Raw genomic sequence first — 14239 nt, forward strand, 5'->3', positions numbered from 1 at the left:
ATCTATGCCAGCGAGTGATTCAGTCTCAAATAGAGGCCACCTGTTCCAATTAGTGAGATTAAAATAGTACATCACTGACTATCTGAAGTTGAGCTCCAGGCCTTCTGGATTATCACATTATCTTTACAAAGTCATTAAAAAAGGAACGTTTGGGCTCAATATACAGTTGCACATATTGGAGTAAATATACCGAGGTGCTGAAGCATAGTTTTCACTAAGGGTATACTTTATGTTTAGACAAGTGCTCATGGCAAAATTTCTGTGAAAGGCTGCAGCACCATTTAATTCCCTCATAATACAACAAGCCTACATATACATCTTAAGTTATATTCAACTTTACTTCAGAAAACCATAGAGCTTAAATTTCTTCTCCTCCCACTACTTTCTTGCCTGAAATTCCCAGAGAACCCTAAGGTCTTCTGTTGTCTCAGTTTCTCTCAAGTCATCAGAAGACTAGAGACACGCCCTGCCTGGAGCAGGCACGACTCATTTTTCCAACCTCACCTACCCAAGTATTCCTATGCAGACAAGGCTCCCTTCGGCGCCCCCCCGGGGGCTTTTGTTCATGCCAACGCCGATTACCCAGATTTTCACAGTCCATGAACAAATACTTCTAAGCAACTTCCAGGCCATGTTTCACAAAAGCACAAGAAGAGATGATACTTTAAGACCAGTGTTTCCCCAAGAGGTTCTGAGTTATTTGAGGTGGTATTAAACGTAAGCATTAAAACAATCACAGGGAACAACAAGTCATTGCTTTCAAAACAGCCCTTAACTCAATCCGGTTGATTCACTCCTGGAGAAGTTTCTGTTTAGTGCTATAGCTCTCTAACAAAGCTTCAGCATTCACTAATCCTTTTAATCTGGCACTGCAGGCCTCAGAAGGCAGACAATATTTAGCTAGAATAGTAACACTGATACTTGAAAAATAAATTTAAGTTTTAAGGAGTGAATTGATTTAGAAATCTAAGTAAATAATTGTATGGGTGGTATGAAGCTATGTGGGTAGGTGTGGGAATGACTGAAGATTGGGAAACTCTCTGAAGACAATGAATGATTCAACATCAGGACAACAAATGCTATAATGGTTTCCTGACGCCACGTCTCACGGTTGTTCTGGTTAAATGGACGAGTTGGCATGCAAGTTTGACTTCCGAGTCCATACTCTTAACCCTTCGCCCTAATCTCAAACCCAGAAGTAAAAACTAAGGGAGTGATGTTGGGGATAATGAGAGAAAGGTGACTGAGAAAATTTAAGAAGTAAACCACCAGATGTGGTCTGTGAGTGGGGTGACTGAGGAAGTTCCCATGATCTTGCCTGGGGATCAGCTAAATGGGAAAAGCATTAACCAGGAATGGGGGTGGACATTTGAAAAAGTGAATTAAGCTTGATATATACACTTTGAGGTGCCTGTAGAACCTCTAAGTAGAAATGTCTTGTATCATGTGCTAACGCCACATCTGACTCCAGGGCTGGGCTCTCAAGTCGGACTGCAAGGCAGAAGTTGTAAAGAGCCTGCCCCAGAGAGACACTCCACTGGGGGCTGGCACTGCATGCGCCTCCTCTCAGCAGACGAACCAACCCTCTCACTGCCTCCCCCCGACTCCCCCACTATTGGAGCAGTATGAGGCGATGTTCCTGTGTTTAGGGGCTATGTTGTATGGAAACTATGTGTCTTAAAGACACTCGGTGCTGGAAGACGCTCTCAGTGAGAGACCCACAGGAACAGAGAGCTTCAGAGGGAAGAGAAGACTTGGGTTCAGTTCTAAATTAAGTACATAGAGGGTATACTCATGACTTGTGCATCTGCCATTTTTTCTAATACCCTATCCCAACATATGAAACTCATTTCTCAAAAACTTTATTTTGAGGGAAAAAAACAACTAAAAGAGACTTCATTCAGAAAAGACAACTTTTAAAAAGTAGCAGCAGCTCTGGCTGCTGTGGCTCAGTGAGTGGACTGAGTGCCAGCCTGAAAACCACAGGATCACCAGTTTGATTCCCAGTCAGGGCATATGCCTGGGTTTCAGGCCAGGCTCCCAGTGGGTTATGTGCGAGAGGCAGCCACACATTCATGTTTCTCTCCCTCTCTTTCTCCTTCCCTTCCCCTCTCTCTAAAAATAAATACATAAAATTTTTAAAGAAGAAAAAAATGTAGCAGTAGGTCCAGTGCAGCTAAGTAGTTTGGTATATGAATTGTCACCCTTCTCCATCCCAACTCTGCCAAAATCTGGAAATAAATTCAGAAAGATGATGGCCTAACACTAAATCATTTAAATTCACTTTTTTTTTTTTTTACCTAGAAAGCTCACAAAATTTTATATCTGTTCAATTTTCTACTAAAAAATTTTCAGTTCTCATTTTACCTTTATTAATTTTGAGATGTTTATCTCATACAACTTAGCAATTAACTGGGTATTTAAAAAATATTTAGAGCCATTTTCTTTTAAGAAATTCTCTTTTAAGACAATAGCTGGTATAATGGTTAGTCCTAATCAGTCTGTATTAATTACATAATTTTACTGGTCACAGTCTGGCTGGATGTCACTTTTCTGTATCTACAAATGAGATGGTCTGGAGTTAATGCCTAAACTCCCTTTCAGTTCTAAGAGAGTAAAACCTTTTAAGTCTAACTTTATAACCCTCTGCCTTAAATATGAGAAGTGAATATCTTTGATCCAGTGAGGCTGAGTCCTACAGGAAGATTTGGTGACACCAGATTGTTGCAACAAGGAAGAACCACCCTTGTTACGTCCTTCAACTGCTCATCCTCCAGAGATTCGTATTAGGCTAGAAGATGTTTTTTTTTAAACTCTGCTCTTAAATCATGAGTTTATTTAACAGTCTTTAAGACTACCCCAAACTATCAGCAAAATTATTATATCCTAAGCATTACAAAAAGTTCTTAGATTATCAGTCCAAATCATTCACTCACAAAATGTTTACAAGGGATATATGACTATATGAAAAGGACTGGCAAAGTGCTGTATCATAAGAGCCTTGAATACGCCACTAGTTAGGTGCCCTGCAGAAGTTGCACACATCCATCTCCAAGCACCCAACAGGCTGGTTAAGACCAAACTGCTCTCTAGTACTCACTTCAGAGGCAGAAGACAGGAGAGTGGTTAACATGCAAGCTCTGGAATTCGATCTCAGTTCATTAAATGCTAGTGCTACAGGTCCTAATAGCCACAGGACCTTGGACAAATAACTTCCTGGACCTCAACTTCCTCATCTGCAAAATGGAACTATAAATAGGATATCATGAGGATTAAGGAGATAGTGCATTTGAAGTGCTTGATATTATGCCTAGTGTATATTAAAGACTTAGTACATGTTGGCTCACTATCACTGCTACTGCAGTCTTCTTTTCATTTATGTTCTTTTTGCTTCCTCACAGAAGAATAGTTGACATACACACTAGGTTTTCCTTCAAGTAACATCCCTCCCCCTCTAAGTCAATGGAACAGTTGGATTATGCACTGATCATATATCCTGACTTTCCTTTTCTAGGGAGTGTAAAGTCCTCATTCTGATTCACAGGACCGTAATTCACGCTTCTCTTCCTTCTCTCTCACCTCCCCGCTCCACCGAAAACATAAAAATACAATTAAGAAACAGCAGGGCTCAAAGCTGCAGCCTCTCTTAAGTCAAGATTTGAGCAATTTCCATCAAGGAGGACTCAGTTGGTTTCTGACCTTAACAGCAGCCCTGGAGATTAAGGCAGTGGGCCTGAAGCAAAACATCCTGTGATCCAGCTTGGTAGCAGCTGTCTGTGGTGTTCCACAGCAGATGTGACAGGCCAGTGTGCTAGGGGTGGCTGGCAATTTGTTCTCCTCTAAAGGGAGAACTGAGGAGCTTGCAGCAGAGCATAGCTCAAAACACATAGCAGAGCAATCTATCCATCCTAAATTTAAGAAAAATCTGACTTAGAAGACTCATTATTCCCCATTCCTTTAATTAACTCATCAGAATAAAGCAAATCACTGATTCAAAGAGAACTCACCAAATAGCTGACCCCCGGGTTAGGTCAGTGTTGTCTATGGCAGAAGTCTGTTTCCACTCACTCTCGCCCGTTCCTGCCCGGGAAGTAAGCCTGTGCTCACCACCTTAATGCATTACTGCCCAACCATTTCCATGTGAAAAGGGCTAGGACACCCTCTTTTCCTTGACTGTGTTTGGCCATTACTCATCATATGTTTCTGGATGTGTTTCCAAGCCAAAGAACACTTACGGATGCACTACAGGTGACCACCATGGCTGGCACAGGTTTTTTCTTCAGATGCTAGAGACTGGTATTTATTATCATCATTCCTTCCTGTTAGAAAGAGGGGTATCTCCTGGGCCATAAGTAGAAATAAGATAAAGCCAACAGACATTAAGCTTCTGGAGAGGTCAGGCTGTTTGATTCACCATTATATTACTGATACCTAGCACGGCTGCCAGCACACAGAAGGTGCTCGACAGGTATTTAGTGAATGAATGAAGCCGCTTGCGCTCAGAGTGCCAGTGTCTTTAGTTTATAAACATGTAAATGACAAGCACATGAACAACCAATGTAATGAGAGAGGAGTAAAATGCTAAAAATACCGGAAAAGACTATAGTATTCACCAAGTTAGCAATCTTTCCATTTCAAGCTTATGATCACTTTTTATATAGGAATAACAAAAATGACTACCATGTACTGAGTTCTTACTGTGTACCTGGTATTTCATAGAAATTATTGCATTTATCCCTGGTAACACCCCTAGGATATGGAAGAGGGATCTAAGACTTAGAAAGATTATAGGATCCAAGATCCCACCACTAGTCAGCAGTACTAATGCAAGATCCATATTTGGGGGCCAGACTAATGAAAGTGGTTCTGTAGGCAGAATACTCCGGCCCTTGCAGGCAAGATGGAATAGAAGCTGACAAAAATCACAGACTAATGAGGAACCTAGTGTACCAGTTATCTCTTCCTAAGGTTATAAGTGGCTAAAATAAGGTGGGAGATGGCAGGAAGAATGAACCAACTCCAGAGAAACATTAAAAAAAGACCCAGTGGAAAGGCTGATAGATTATAGATGGGGGGAAAGGTAATCCCTCAGGAGATTAGAGTTCTGATTAGTGGTGATACCAACAGAACAAGAATAAAATTATTCACCTTACATAAGGATAAAAGGCTGCTGAAGGTGGCCTTTCAGAACATTTAAAATTAGAACTAGCAAAATTTGATTCACACATAATTGATTAATAAAAACCAGACTGCCTGCATCCTCAAAAAGACGATAGGCTTTAACTATCTAGGGCATGAAGAAAAAGTAGGAGTCTAATTATGTATGTTCTTTCTTTCAAAGTAGGGTTATATTATGTGCATCAAGTTAACATGCACCATTTCTGAGTTTTACCTAGATAAAGTTTAAAAATGTAAATGATCCTTACTTGTCAGCTTAGAGACAGTCAACAGAACTCATTACATTTTCACTGAGGGGGAGAAATCTAGGTTAGTCCACCTGGCTATAAATACAGGCTTCTCCAACGTTAAAAGAGTAAACTCCTCATTATTATTCGAGTCTCAAAGGCTTAACCAAGCTCAGCAAGAGAGATGTGTATTTTTCCTGTTGTCTTCACAGGGTATCAATTTTGAACTAAAATATGACCATTTGGTAACCAAGAATTTGATCTCATAGAGTCTTAGGTCCTTCCTAGGAAGAAACGGGACATCTCTGAAAGGTTTATCAACTCTTCACAGGCACCCCCAGTTCTCGTTAGTAACAGTGTTTTTAGAGGAGCTCATTTACCAAATGAGTTCACAAAAGGGTTCTTTAAAAATACTCTATTAGATGGTTTATTGCCAAGGAGAGGGTGAAATCAAGAAATTAAACCCTAGTATCGCTCGATGATTTCCTTTTGCATACTTTGAGTGTAAAGAAAACATGTCTTTATAATTACATCTACATGAATCCCACAAAACAGGAGCTAGAATCATCAGTGGGATAAATATTTTCTGCACAGGAAAATTGTTGTGGCTTTTCCCTCCATTACAGAAGGCTTATTGCAGCCTTAAGGACAGACTCAAAATTACATCAGCTCCAGTGGAGAAAAGTTCTTATGCAGTAACAAAATTTCCACTAGTTATCACTATCCTTCATGTCTCAACAATAAAAACTAAAAGTAGACAGTCCAGAAGTTCAAACAGGGGCCTTAGTATCACCGTTGCAGAACTTGTGATTATTGTCTACTGAAGCTTTAGCCCTCCTCAGTTTGATTTCTTATAGTCCTCACTAGATTTCACTTGCTCAGTAGTTAATTTAGAATAATCAGTATATACGATAATGTCTAACTCAGTTTTAATACATGGGTTACTTAAAAATCAAGTATAGTCACGCACCACATCACAACATTTAGGTTAATGATGGACCACATACACGGCCATATTCCCATAAAATTATAATGGAGCTGAACAATTTCTATCGCGTAGTGACATCTTGGCCACTGTAATGTCCTAGTGCAACACATTACTCATGTGTTTGTGGTGATGCTGGTATAAACAAATCTACTGTACTGCCACTCACATAAAAGTATAGCACTTACAATTAGGTACAGTACATAGTACTTGATAATGATACTAAATGTTACTGGTTTGTGTGCTTACTATAGCATACTTTTTATCATTCTTTTAAAGTGTACTCTTTCAACTTATTTTTTAAAAAGGGTGCTGTAAAACAGCAGCCATGTTATGCTGGCAGTAGCCTTGTACAATACTTGTGTTCACCGTGTCTCTTGATGGCATCATTTTCTCTTGTTCTTGACTTAATCTGTGCTGTTTTACACAATAACATGCCGTTATTATGCTATACCATGCAGTCTAGGTGTGTAGTAGGCTATACCATCCGGGTTTGTGTAAGAACACTCTATACAGGGGTGAACAAAAGTAGGTTTACAGCTGCGAGTACATGAAACACATTTTACTTTTGTACTGTTATTTTCCATACAAACAACTGTAAATCTTCTTATGCCCACCCGATACATTCACACAACAATGGGATCCTCTAAAGACCCATTTCTTAGAACTATTCTGTATCCTATCATTAAGCAGCATATGGCTCTATCTCCATTATTCATTACACAATATAGTAGGTACAACGTCATGCATATAATTTTAAAAAATAAGAAACCCCCTTCAATTAAGGTTGTGGCACTTTAGCAAAAAAGAAGGGTGTAGAAACAGGACAGCGGCAGACACAGCACAGAAACTGAGCCTGCAGTTAAGATACCCATTTGCTTTGGCACTTTTCATCTGTAAATAGTTGAGGCAGAAACGTTATCACAACTATTTTGTGGATTATGAAGAGGGAGTTTTGGTGAGTTCTGTGAGTTTTGCTAAAACACTGAAATGAGTTCACAGTGAGCCATCCACCCCTCAAAGATTACTAGTCTTGTTGTTTACACAGATTATCACAGTTGTGACAAGCAAAATCAAGTTTCCACACTTTCAAGTCTGAAATGTCTTCTATCAACAGCAGCATTAATATAGATTTCCCTGATGATTACTAATGCTTTAGAAATAAAGACCTTCACCTTTCTTCATAGTTAACCTTGTTAACTAGAAGTCATCCTTCCAAAAACTTCCAAGTGTAGGTTAACAAAGATCTTTTGCCAATGTTTTCTTCCAAATGGAGTTTCTGGTTATTTTCATAACAAACTGTTAGGACATTTTTAGAAAGTGCAAAAAATAAGAGAATTCTTTTGGGGGAGGAGAGTGGAGTGGAGGCAAGAGCGGAGGAGAATGGAATAGATGCAGGAGGTATTATTCCACCAAATGTATTTAATCTGTAACAACTTAAATCAGTATGCTAAACTGATTAACGGATGCCAAAAGAAAAAGAGAAAACAGGTAGATATACCACGGATTTGTCACTTCACTTCTGGGGCAACTGATAACTTCTCTGAATTACGATTAAACACCCATATCCTGCACAAGGGGAGGCGCCACATTTCTGTCACTGTTGCTACTCTTCCCATCCGGTTGGGCTTTAGGCCTGGGAGGTGGCAAGCCAGGATTTGAGCACGACTGTACCTCCATGAACTTTATACAAAGAAGCTGACACTCAAATGCTGAGATCTCTGACATGCGAGAAGTTAGCTGGGCAAAGAACAAATCCAGGTATCTCCTGCCAGAACAAATGCCAGGGTGGAGGAGGTGCTGTTCCAAATGACACTTCAATCGGCCAAGGGGTGAATCGCGGCCTGGACGACTCAACAGCCCAGGAGGGCAAAGGTATCCGGTGGCGGTGGGGGGAAAGATGCTTCCTCTCCCCACAGGGACTCGCGCTCAGGCCGCCGCCTCCGTCTTTATTTTGAAGCCCTACAGGGCTAGTCCCTGCTGCCTGCTCCGAAGAGCTATTTTCAACCACAGCCGAAATCAGCAACAGCAAATTACACTGCAAACAATGGAGAGGGCGCCTGCTCGGCATGGTTAGAAACTCCGGAGAGGCAACGTGGAGAATGACTTTTCACTCGATCAGAGCTGCTCGACGCTCCAGCCGCCAGCCGCCACCCGCCCCGCGCCCAAAACCCCGAGGGCTGTGAGATGCGGCGACAGCTGGGAGAGCTGGCGGGGAGGAAGGCTGTCCCACCGCGGACAGGGGTCCGCGGGTGGCGGGATTCCCTCGCGTCCGGGCACTGCGCGTAGTGCGCTCCCTGGCGGAGAGAGCGGCTGAGCGCGGCCGTCGGGGAGAACCCGGCGTCCCAGCCAGGCGCTCGGGGACCGAGGGCGGCCGAGGGCGGGGTAAGGTGGGGGGAGGGTCGGCGGGCCAAGCTTTGCTCTGCGACACCCCCGGCGGTGGTCCAGGGGTCTCAAAGCCGCAGGCCGGGCTCCGACGCTCCTCTTTCCCAGCCCCTCCAGCGCAGACAGGGGCGGGAAAGCCCGGACCCGGGGCAGCGGGCAGCAGGGGAGGGAGAGTGTCAGGCAGAGAAACAGGAGGACGACAGTAACTTCACGCGGGAGACGAAGCCCACTCAGCCTCGCTCCTCGGCCCGGCGCCCCCACCGCCACCCAGCTTGTCCGGCTCACCCGGTTCTTGCAGCGCTGGTGCCGGCCAGGGTCGGAGTACGTCCGGTCCACGGTGAGCGCCGTGTCGCTGCCCGGCATCTCGGTGCTCGCGCCGGGAACTTTCCCGTCTCCTGGGGCTCCAGCGCCGCGAGCTGCGGGCGGTACTCGGGTAGCCGCGGGGACCGCGGCGGAGCTGGAGGTGCGGGCAGCGGGAGGCGCGGGCAGCGGGAGGCGCGGGCAGCTGCAGCTGGTGCCGACAGCCGCGCGGCTGCCCTGCGCCGCCGCCGCGGGGTTGGGGTGGGCGGGTGTAGGGCGGAGCAGGGACGTGGGAGACTCCTCCCCTTGTCTTTCCTTGCCTCCCCGTGCGCGCCCCGCGGAGGCCGAAGACCCTGCTCCAGGTAAGACTTCTCCGCCTCCTTCCCTTGCTGAAACTTGATTCCACCCCCTCCCACACTGCTTTTTCTTCAAAATATAAGCGGCATCTATTTGTTGACATATTTGTGTATTTATGATAACAGATGGATTTTTGACAAGATGTTGAGGCTTGCCTTAAATTCTTGCTTTCAGGTTATTATTATTATTTTTTGTTCAACATGCACCTACTGGGCATCTGCCACGTGCCAGACCTTGGGACAGGAACCAGAGATTTTTTTTTTTAAAGTTTTTCTTATAATTCCACTGAACATGGAACACACCTCCACTTAAGGAAGATCTACGGTGCTGTGTGTTTTAATTTTGCGTGTCCAGCTCACCTTCAGGTTGGAAGCTACTTGAAAGTCAAGACATCTTTTTGTTTTAGTATTTCCTATTTCTAGTGAATAGTCCCTGCCCTCAAGAAATTTGGAGTATTGTAACCTAAGCCAATAGTCTGAACATCGGGTCTGTTTGTGTAGGGTGTATCTAGTGGGTGACTGACCTGAAATACTGAAAGTGCAGCTGCTTCAGAGATGAGCCAAGAGTACAAAGTGAGCAGCCCAGAAGGAAGAACATGCTTTTCCCCTTCAAAGGGTTGAGGGGCTAGGGGAGTGCGGGCCTTAGAAGAGTACCGAGCATAAAAACAAAGGCATGTTTGGAAAACCTCCAGTCATCAATTTAGGGGGTGTCTTTAGGAACAGAAGGATGTGCTGGAAAAAGTAGCTGGAGACCATGTCGTGCAGGGCTCTACTTTCAAAACTAAGATGTTCAGCCTTGTTCTGAGAGCATCGGGAAGCTGCTGGAAGTTTCTGAAAAGGGAAATGACAAAATCAGGATGGAAATTTAAGAGGATGTATGTGATAGTGATGAGAAACAGTGATTGAAGATTGTGAGGGCACTGGTTAGAAGATCATTGCAAAGACTGAGAACACTCTAAGGGTCCTTCAGAAGGAGACTGAATGTAAGTTATGGTACATCCATCCAGTGGAGTATCAGGAAACTGCAATGGAATGAGGCAGCTCTCTATGTAGAGCTACAGAAATCTCTCTAACATACATGATTAAGTGGAAAAGCAATGTGCAGAATAATTTAAATGGTAATTCACCATTTATGTATTGTAAAAACCATATATGTATGTGCTTATATATGCATAGCATAATTCTGGGGGGATAAGCAAGAAACCAGGGAAACAGACAAGAAACTGATGGCAGGAGAAGGGAACAAGGTAGATGGAGGAGAGATTTATTTTTCACTGTATGTTCTTTTAAAACTTGAATGTTTGAATTGTGTATATATATTAACTATACAAAAAGTAAAATAAAAGTATTTTTAAATGAAGAGATTAAACTGATTGAAACTTAATAAAATACCGCTAAAACCATTAAAAAATGTAATCAAGACCCCATACCCCCCATACATATGACACAAGTACACCAGACTCAGAGAGTTTTTCAGGTAAATTCTTTCAAAACAGAGGAGATCCAAATATTAGTGTGTGAATGTGTGTGTGTATGTCCATGATTTTAGCTAGGGTGGCCAAAGAAGGCCTCCATGATAAGGTGACATTTGAGCAGAGACCTGAAACATAAGGGAGCAAGTGATGTAGATATCTGAAAATTTCAGAAAGAAGGAACAACAAGAACAAAGGCCCTGGGGCAGGTACTTTTGGGGAGTGTTTGAGGAAGAGCAAGGGGGCCAATGTTCCTTGGAAAGACAGTAGGAGATGCAATCAGAGAGATTTCAGAGGTTTGGATCATATAGGGCCATTTAGGCCATTTTAAGAACTTTGACTTTAATTATGAGGGAGATGAGAAGATTTGGAAATTTGTAAGCAAAGGAGTAGCATGCTCTGCTTTTTCACTTGGGGAAAAAAAAGATCCCTACAACTCACAGGGTACACAAAAATCAATACCAGATAGATTAAAGGTGTACAGGGGAGAAAAAGAAGAAAATTGGAGAATATCATTATGATCTCAGGCCACAAGAAACAGGTCACAAAAAGCATAAACCATAAAAATTCAACTACATTAAAATTATAAAACTTCTACTTATGAAAAGGAGTAATAAGAAAGTAAAACGATAAGCCACAAACAGAACTTGAGCTAAAAAAAAAAATCAACATAAATGATTTTCACAAACAATGCTTAGAAATTTAAAAAGCCTCAGAAAATTACGTTCAGTATTATTTTATTCATATAAAGTTAAAAATATAAAGATTGAGGGAGCCTCTAAAAAGAAGAAGCAAGAGGTTGGCATCTTCAACTGAAAGAAGAAGCAAGAGGTTGGCATCTTCGATTGAAACACTTCCAGCCAGTCGACCGCAGCAGCTAGGAGTCATGTGCGACAGCGGTGGGCGGAACTGCAGCGAGCCGGAATCCCGTTCTGCTTCCAGAAGTGGAAGTGCTCTTGGATCTGGGAAATCTGCAAGGCATACCCCATGCAAGGTCTCCCTCCAAGGAAGATTCCAGGAGTTCCACATCAAAGTCCAGGTCCAGATCTGAATCTAGGTCTAGATCCAGAAGAAGTTCTCGAAGGCATTATACAAGGTCGCAATCTCGGTCTCGCTCTCATAGATGATCCAGTGGCAGGTCTTACAGGTGAGTTTATCGAAGACATCATAGCCACAGCCATTCTCCCATGTCTATTTGCAGGCATCATGTCAGGAATTTGGCAAATCCTGATCCAAGCTGTTGTCTTGGAGTATTTGGATTGAGCTTGTACACTACAGAAAGTGATCTAAGAGAAGTGTTCTCTAAATATGGCCCCGTTGCTGATGTGTCTCTTGTATACGACCAGCAGTCTAGACGTTCAAGAAGATTTGCCTTAGTATATTTTGAAAATGTAGTTGATGCCAAGAAAACAAAAGAATGTGCCAATGAAATGAAGTTTGATGGACAAAGAACCAGAGTTGATTTCTCCATAACAAAAAGATGACTTACCCCAACACCAGGAATTTACATGGGGAGACCTACCTATGGCAGCTCATGCTGTCATGATTACTATGACAGAGGATACAATCGAGGCTACGATGATCAGGGCGACTATAGCGATCACACAGAGGAGGCGGAGGATGCAGAGCTGCTCAAGACAGGGATCAGATTTATAGATGACGTCACCTTCTTCTGACTATAGTCATGGAGGTTACAGATCACATTCCAGGTTTTGATCATATTCGCCTCCTCGCTATTAAAGCATGAAGTAGGAGACTTTCTGAAACCTGCCCTAGAGTTTGGATATTGTTTGTAGACAATATTTTTTATTTTCTCCTGTTAAAAAAGTGAACAGCACCTAGTGAATTTAGGTGACTTTTACACCTTTTCCGATGATCACTTTTGGTGGAGTTGAAATGCTGTTTTCATTCTGCATTTTTGTAGTTCAGCGCTTTGTTCAAAGTTAAGTGTTTTCAGAAAACTATGTTTTGCATGTATTTTTTTACAGTCTAAATTTTGACCTCTGCCAAGTTTCTATTGTACCAAACTTCATTTAAAAGAAAGGTTTTTCTACTGAATCCAGGGTATTCTAAAGATCGAAGCCTGTGTCTAAATGCTGCCAAATGGCAAAAAGCAACACATAAAGTTTGATTTTTGCTTAAAAAAATGAAGATTAAATGACTCTCTTTTTTTAAGGCAACCAAGACATATAGTAAAATAAGTAAGAAAAACAAAAGCATGATAAACACTAATTTCAGGACAGTATTTATCTCGGGGGGGATGAAGAAATGTTTAATAGGAGAGGGTGACAAGATTGCAAATAATGGCCTATTTAATGAATGACTGTTGCTACACTGGACATGTATTTACTCACATACAATATTTCATAATAACTTAAAAAGTCTTAAAGCGATGAAGACTCAGGCACAGATGTGATGATGGCATCCTTAATCCTGGGATTTAAGGAACCTGGGGGGTACTCTACTCAAATAAACAAACATAATAGTATTTTTACAGGTACAAAGCTTGTTATAAAGTCAAGATAGTCTGTTACTATTAACTTGTCATTATGCCAGTTTAATCTTAAAAGATTCATTCTGAAAATCTTATTTCTGAGCTTTTCCCCTCATTTGTCTGATACCTAATTTTGTTTTCTAGCTACTTACAGCTATATGAAGTACAATACTTAGGGTGTGTGGGTGTGTGTGTGTGTGTGTGTGTGTAACTGTGTGTGCATAATTTTAGAAAGGTCAGGCTTAAGTGAGGTCTCAGACAAACCAAAGTTGGGCCTAGGGTGGTGCACCATCAGGCATCTACTTTTGAGTTCTGTTATGCTTTAGCATTCCTTAGAAGAACTTCATGTTGGAAATGCTCGCCCTCAATGAAGAGGATGAATTAAAACTTTATTAGGTTCACATGAATGTCATGTAACAGAGGATATTCTCTTTAGATCATTTTGACCCATTCTATGAGCTAGTGGCCCTAAAGCGCCTCTACTGGGCACTCATATAAGAAATAATAGTTTTGTTTTGTTTTTTTTAACCCTCACCTGAGGACAATTCTTTCATTGCTTTTAGGGGGAGTAAGGGAGAGAGGAAGGGAGAGCAACATTGATTGGTTGCCTCCCATGTGCACTTGGACTGGGGATCAAGGCACCCTGGTTGGGACTGAACCTGCAACGTTTTGATTATGGGACAACTCCAACTGTGCCACACAGGCAAGGGCAAAAACTAAGGTTTTTAAATACACAAATTAAGTAGTGCAAGAGCAAGATCCCCAGAAAAGAAGGCCCCAAAAGGTTAATAGACCCTGTCCCTTCTTTTGGAGGCATTGCTTAGAGTTTTGTCACTCCTTAA

General features: G+C 42.2%; 1 protein-coding gene and 1 pseudogene across 1 annotated transcript in view; one reads left to right on the forward strand and one right to left on the reverse strand.

The window, feature by feature from the left end:
• The window catches only part of TMCC3 (transmembrane and coiled-coil domain family 3), a 76728-nt gene extending 67407 nt beyond the window's left edge, over positions 1-9321 (reverse strand). The window contains exon 1 of the mRNA XM_054580221.1: positions 9061-9321. Within this exon, the coding sequence (XP_054436196.1) occupies positions 9061-9138 (78 nt within the window). The 5' untranslated portion in view covers positions 9139-9321. The remainder of the gene's footprint in view (positions 1-9060) is intronic.
• A 2468-nt stretch (positions 9322-11789) lies between these two features.
• On the forward strand, positions 11790-12643 carry LOC129075733 (transformer-2 protein homolog beta-like; annotated as a pseudogene).
• The last annotated feature ends 1596 nt before the right edge of the window (positions 12644-14239 follow it).

The sequence above is a fragment of the Pteronotus mesoamericanus genome, unplaced genomic scaffold (genome assembly GCF_021234165.1).
Source record: "Pteronotus mesoamericanus isolate MK-2021 breed Mesoamerican mustached bat unplaced genomic scaffold, CSHL_Meso_final contig_56, whole genome shotgun sequence".
Classification (NCBI taxonomy): Eukaryota; Metazoa; Chordata; class Mammalia; order Chiroptera; family Mormoopidae; genus Pteronotus; species Pteronotus mesoamericanus.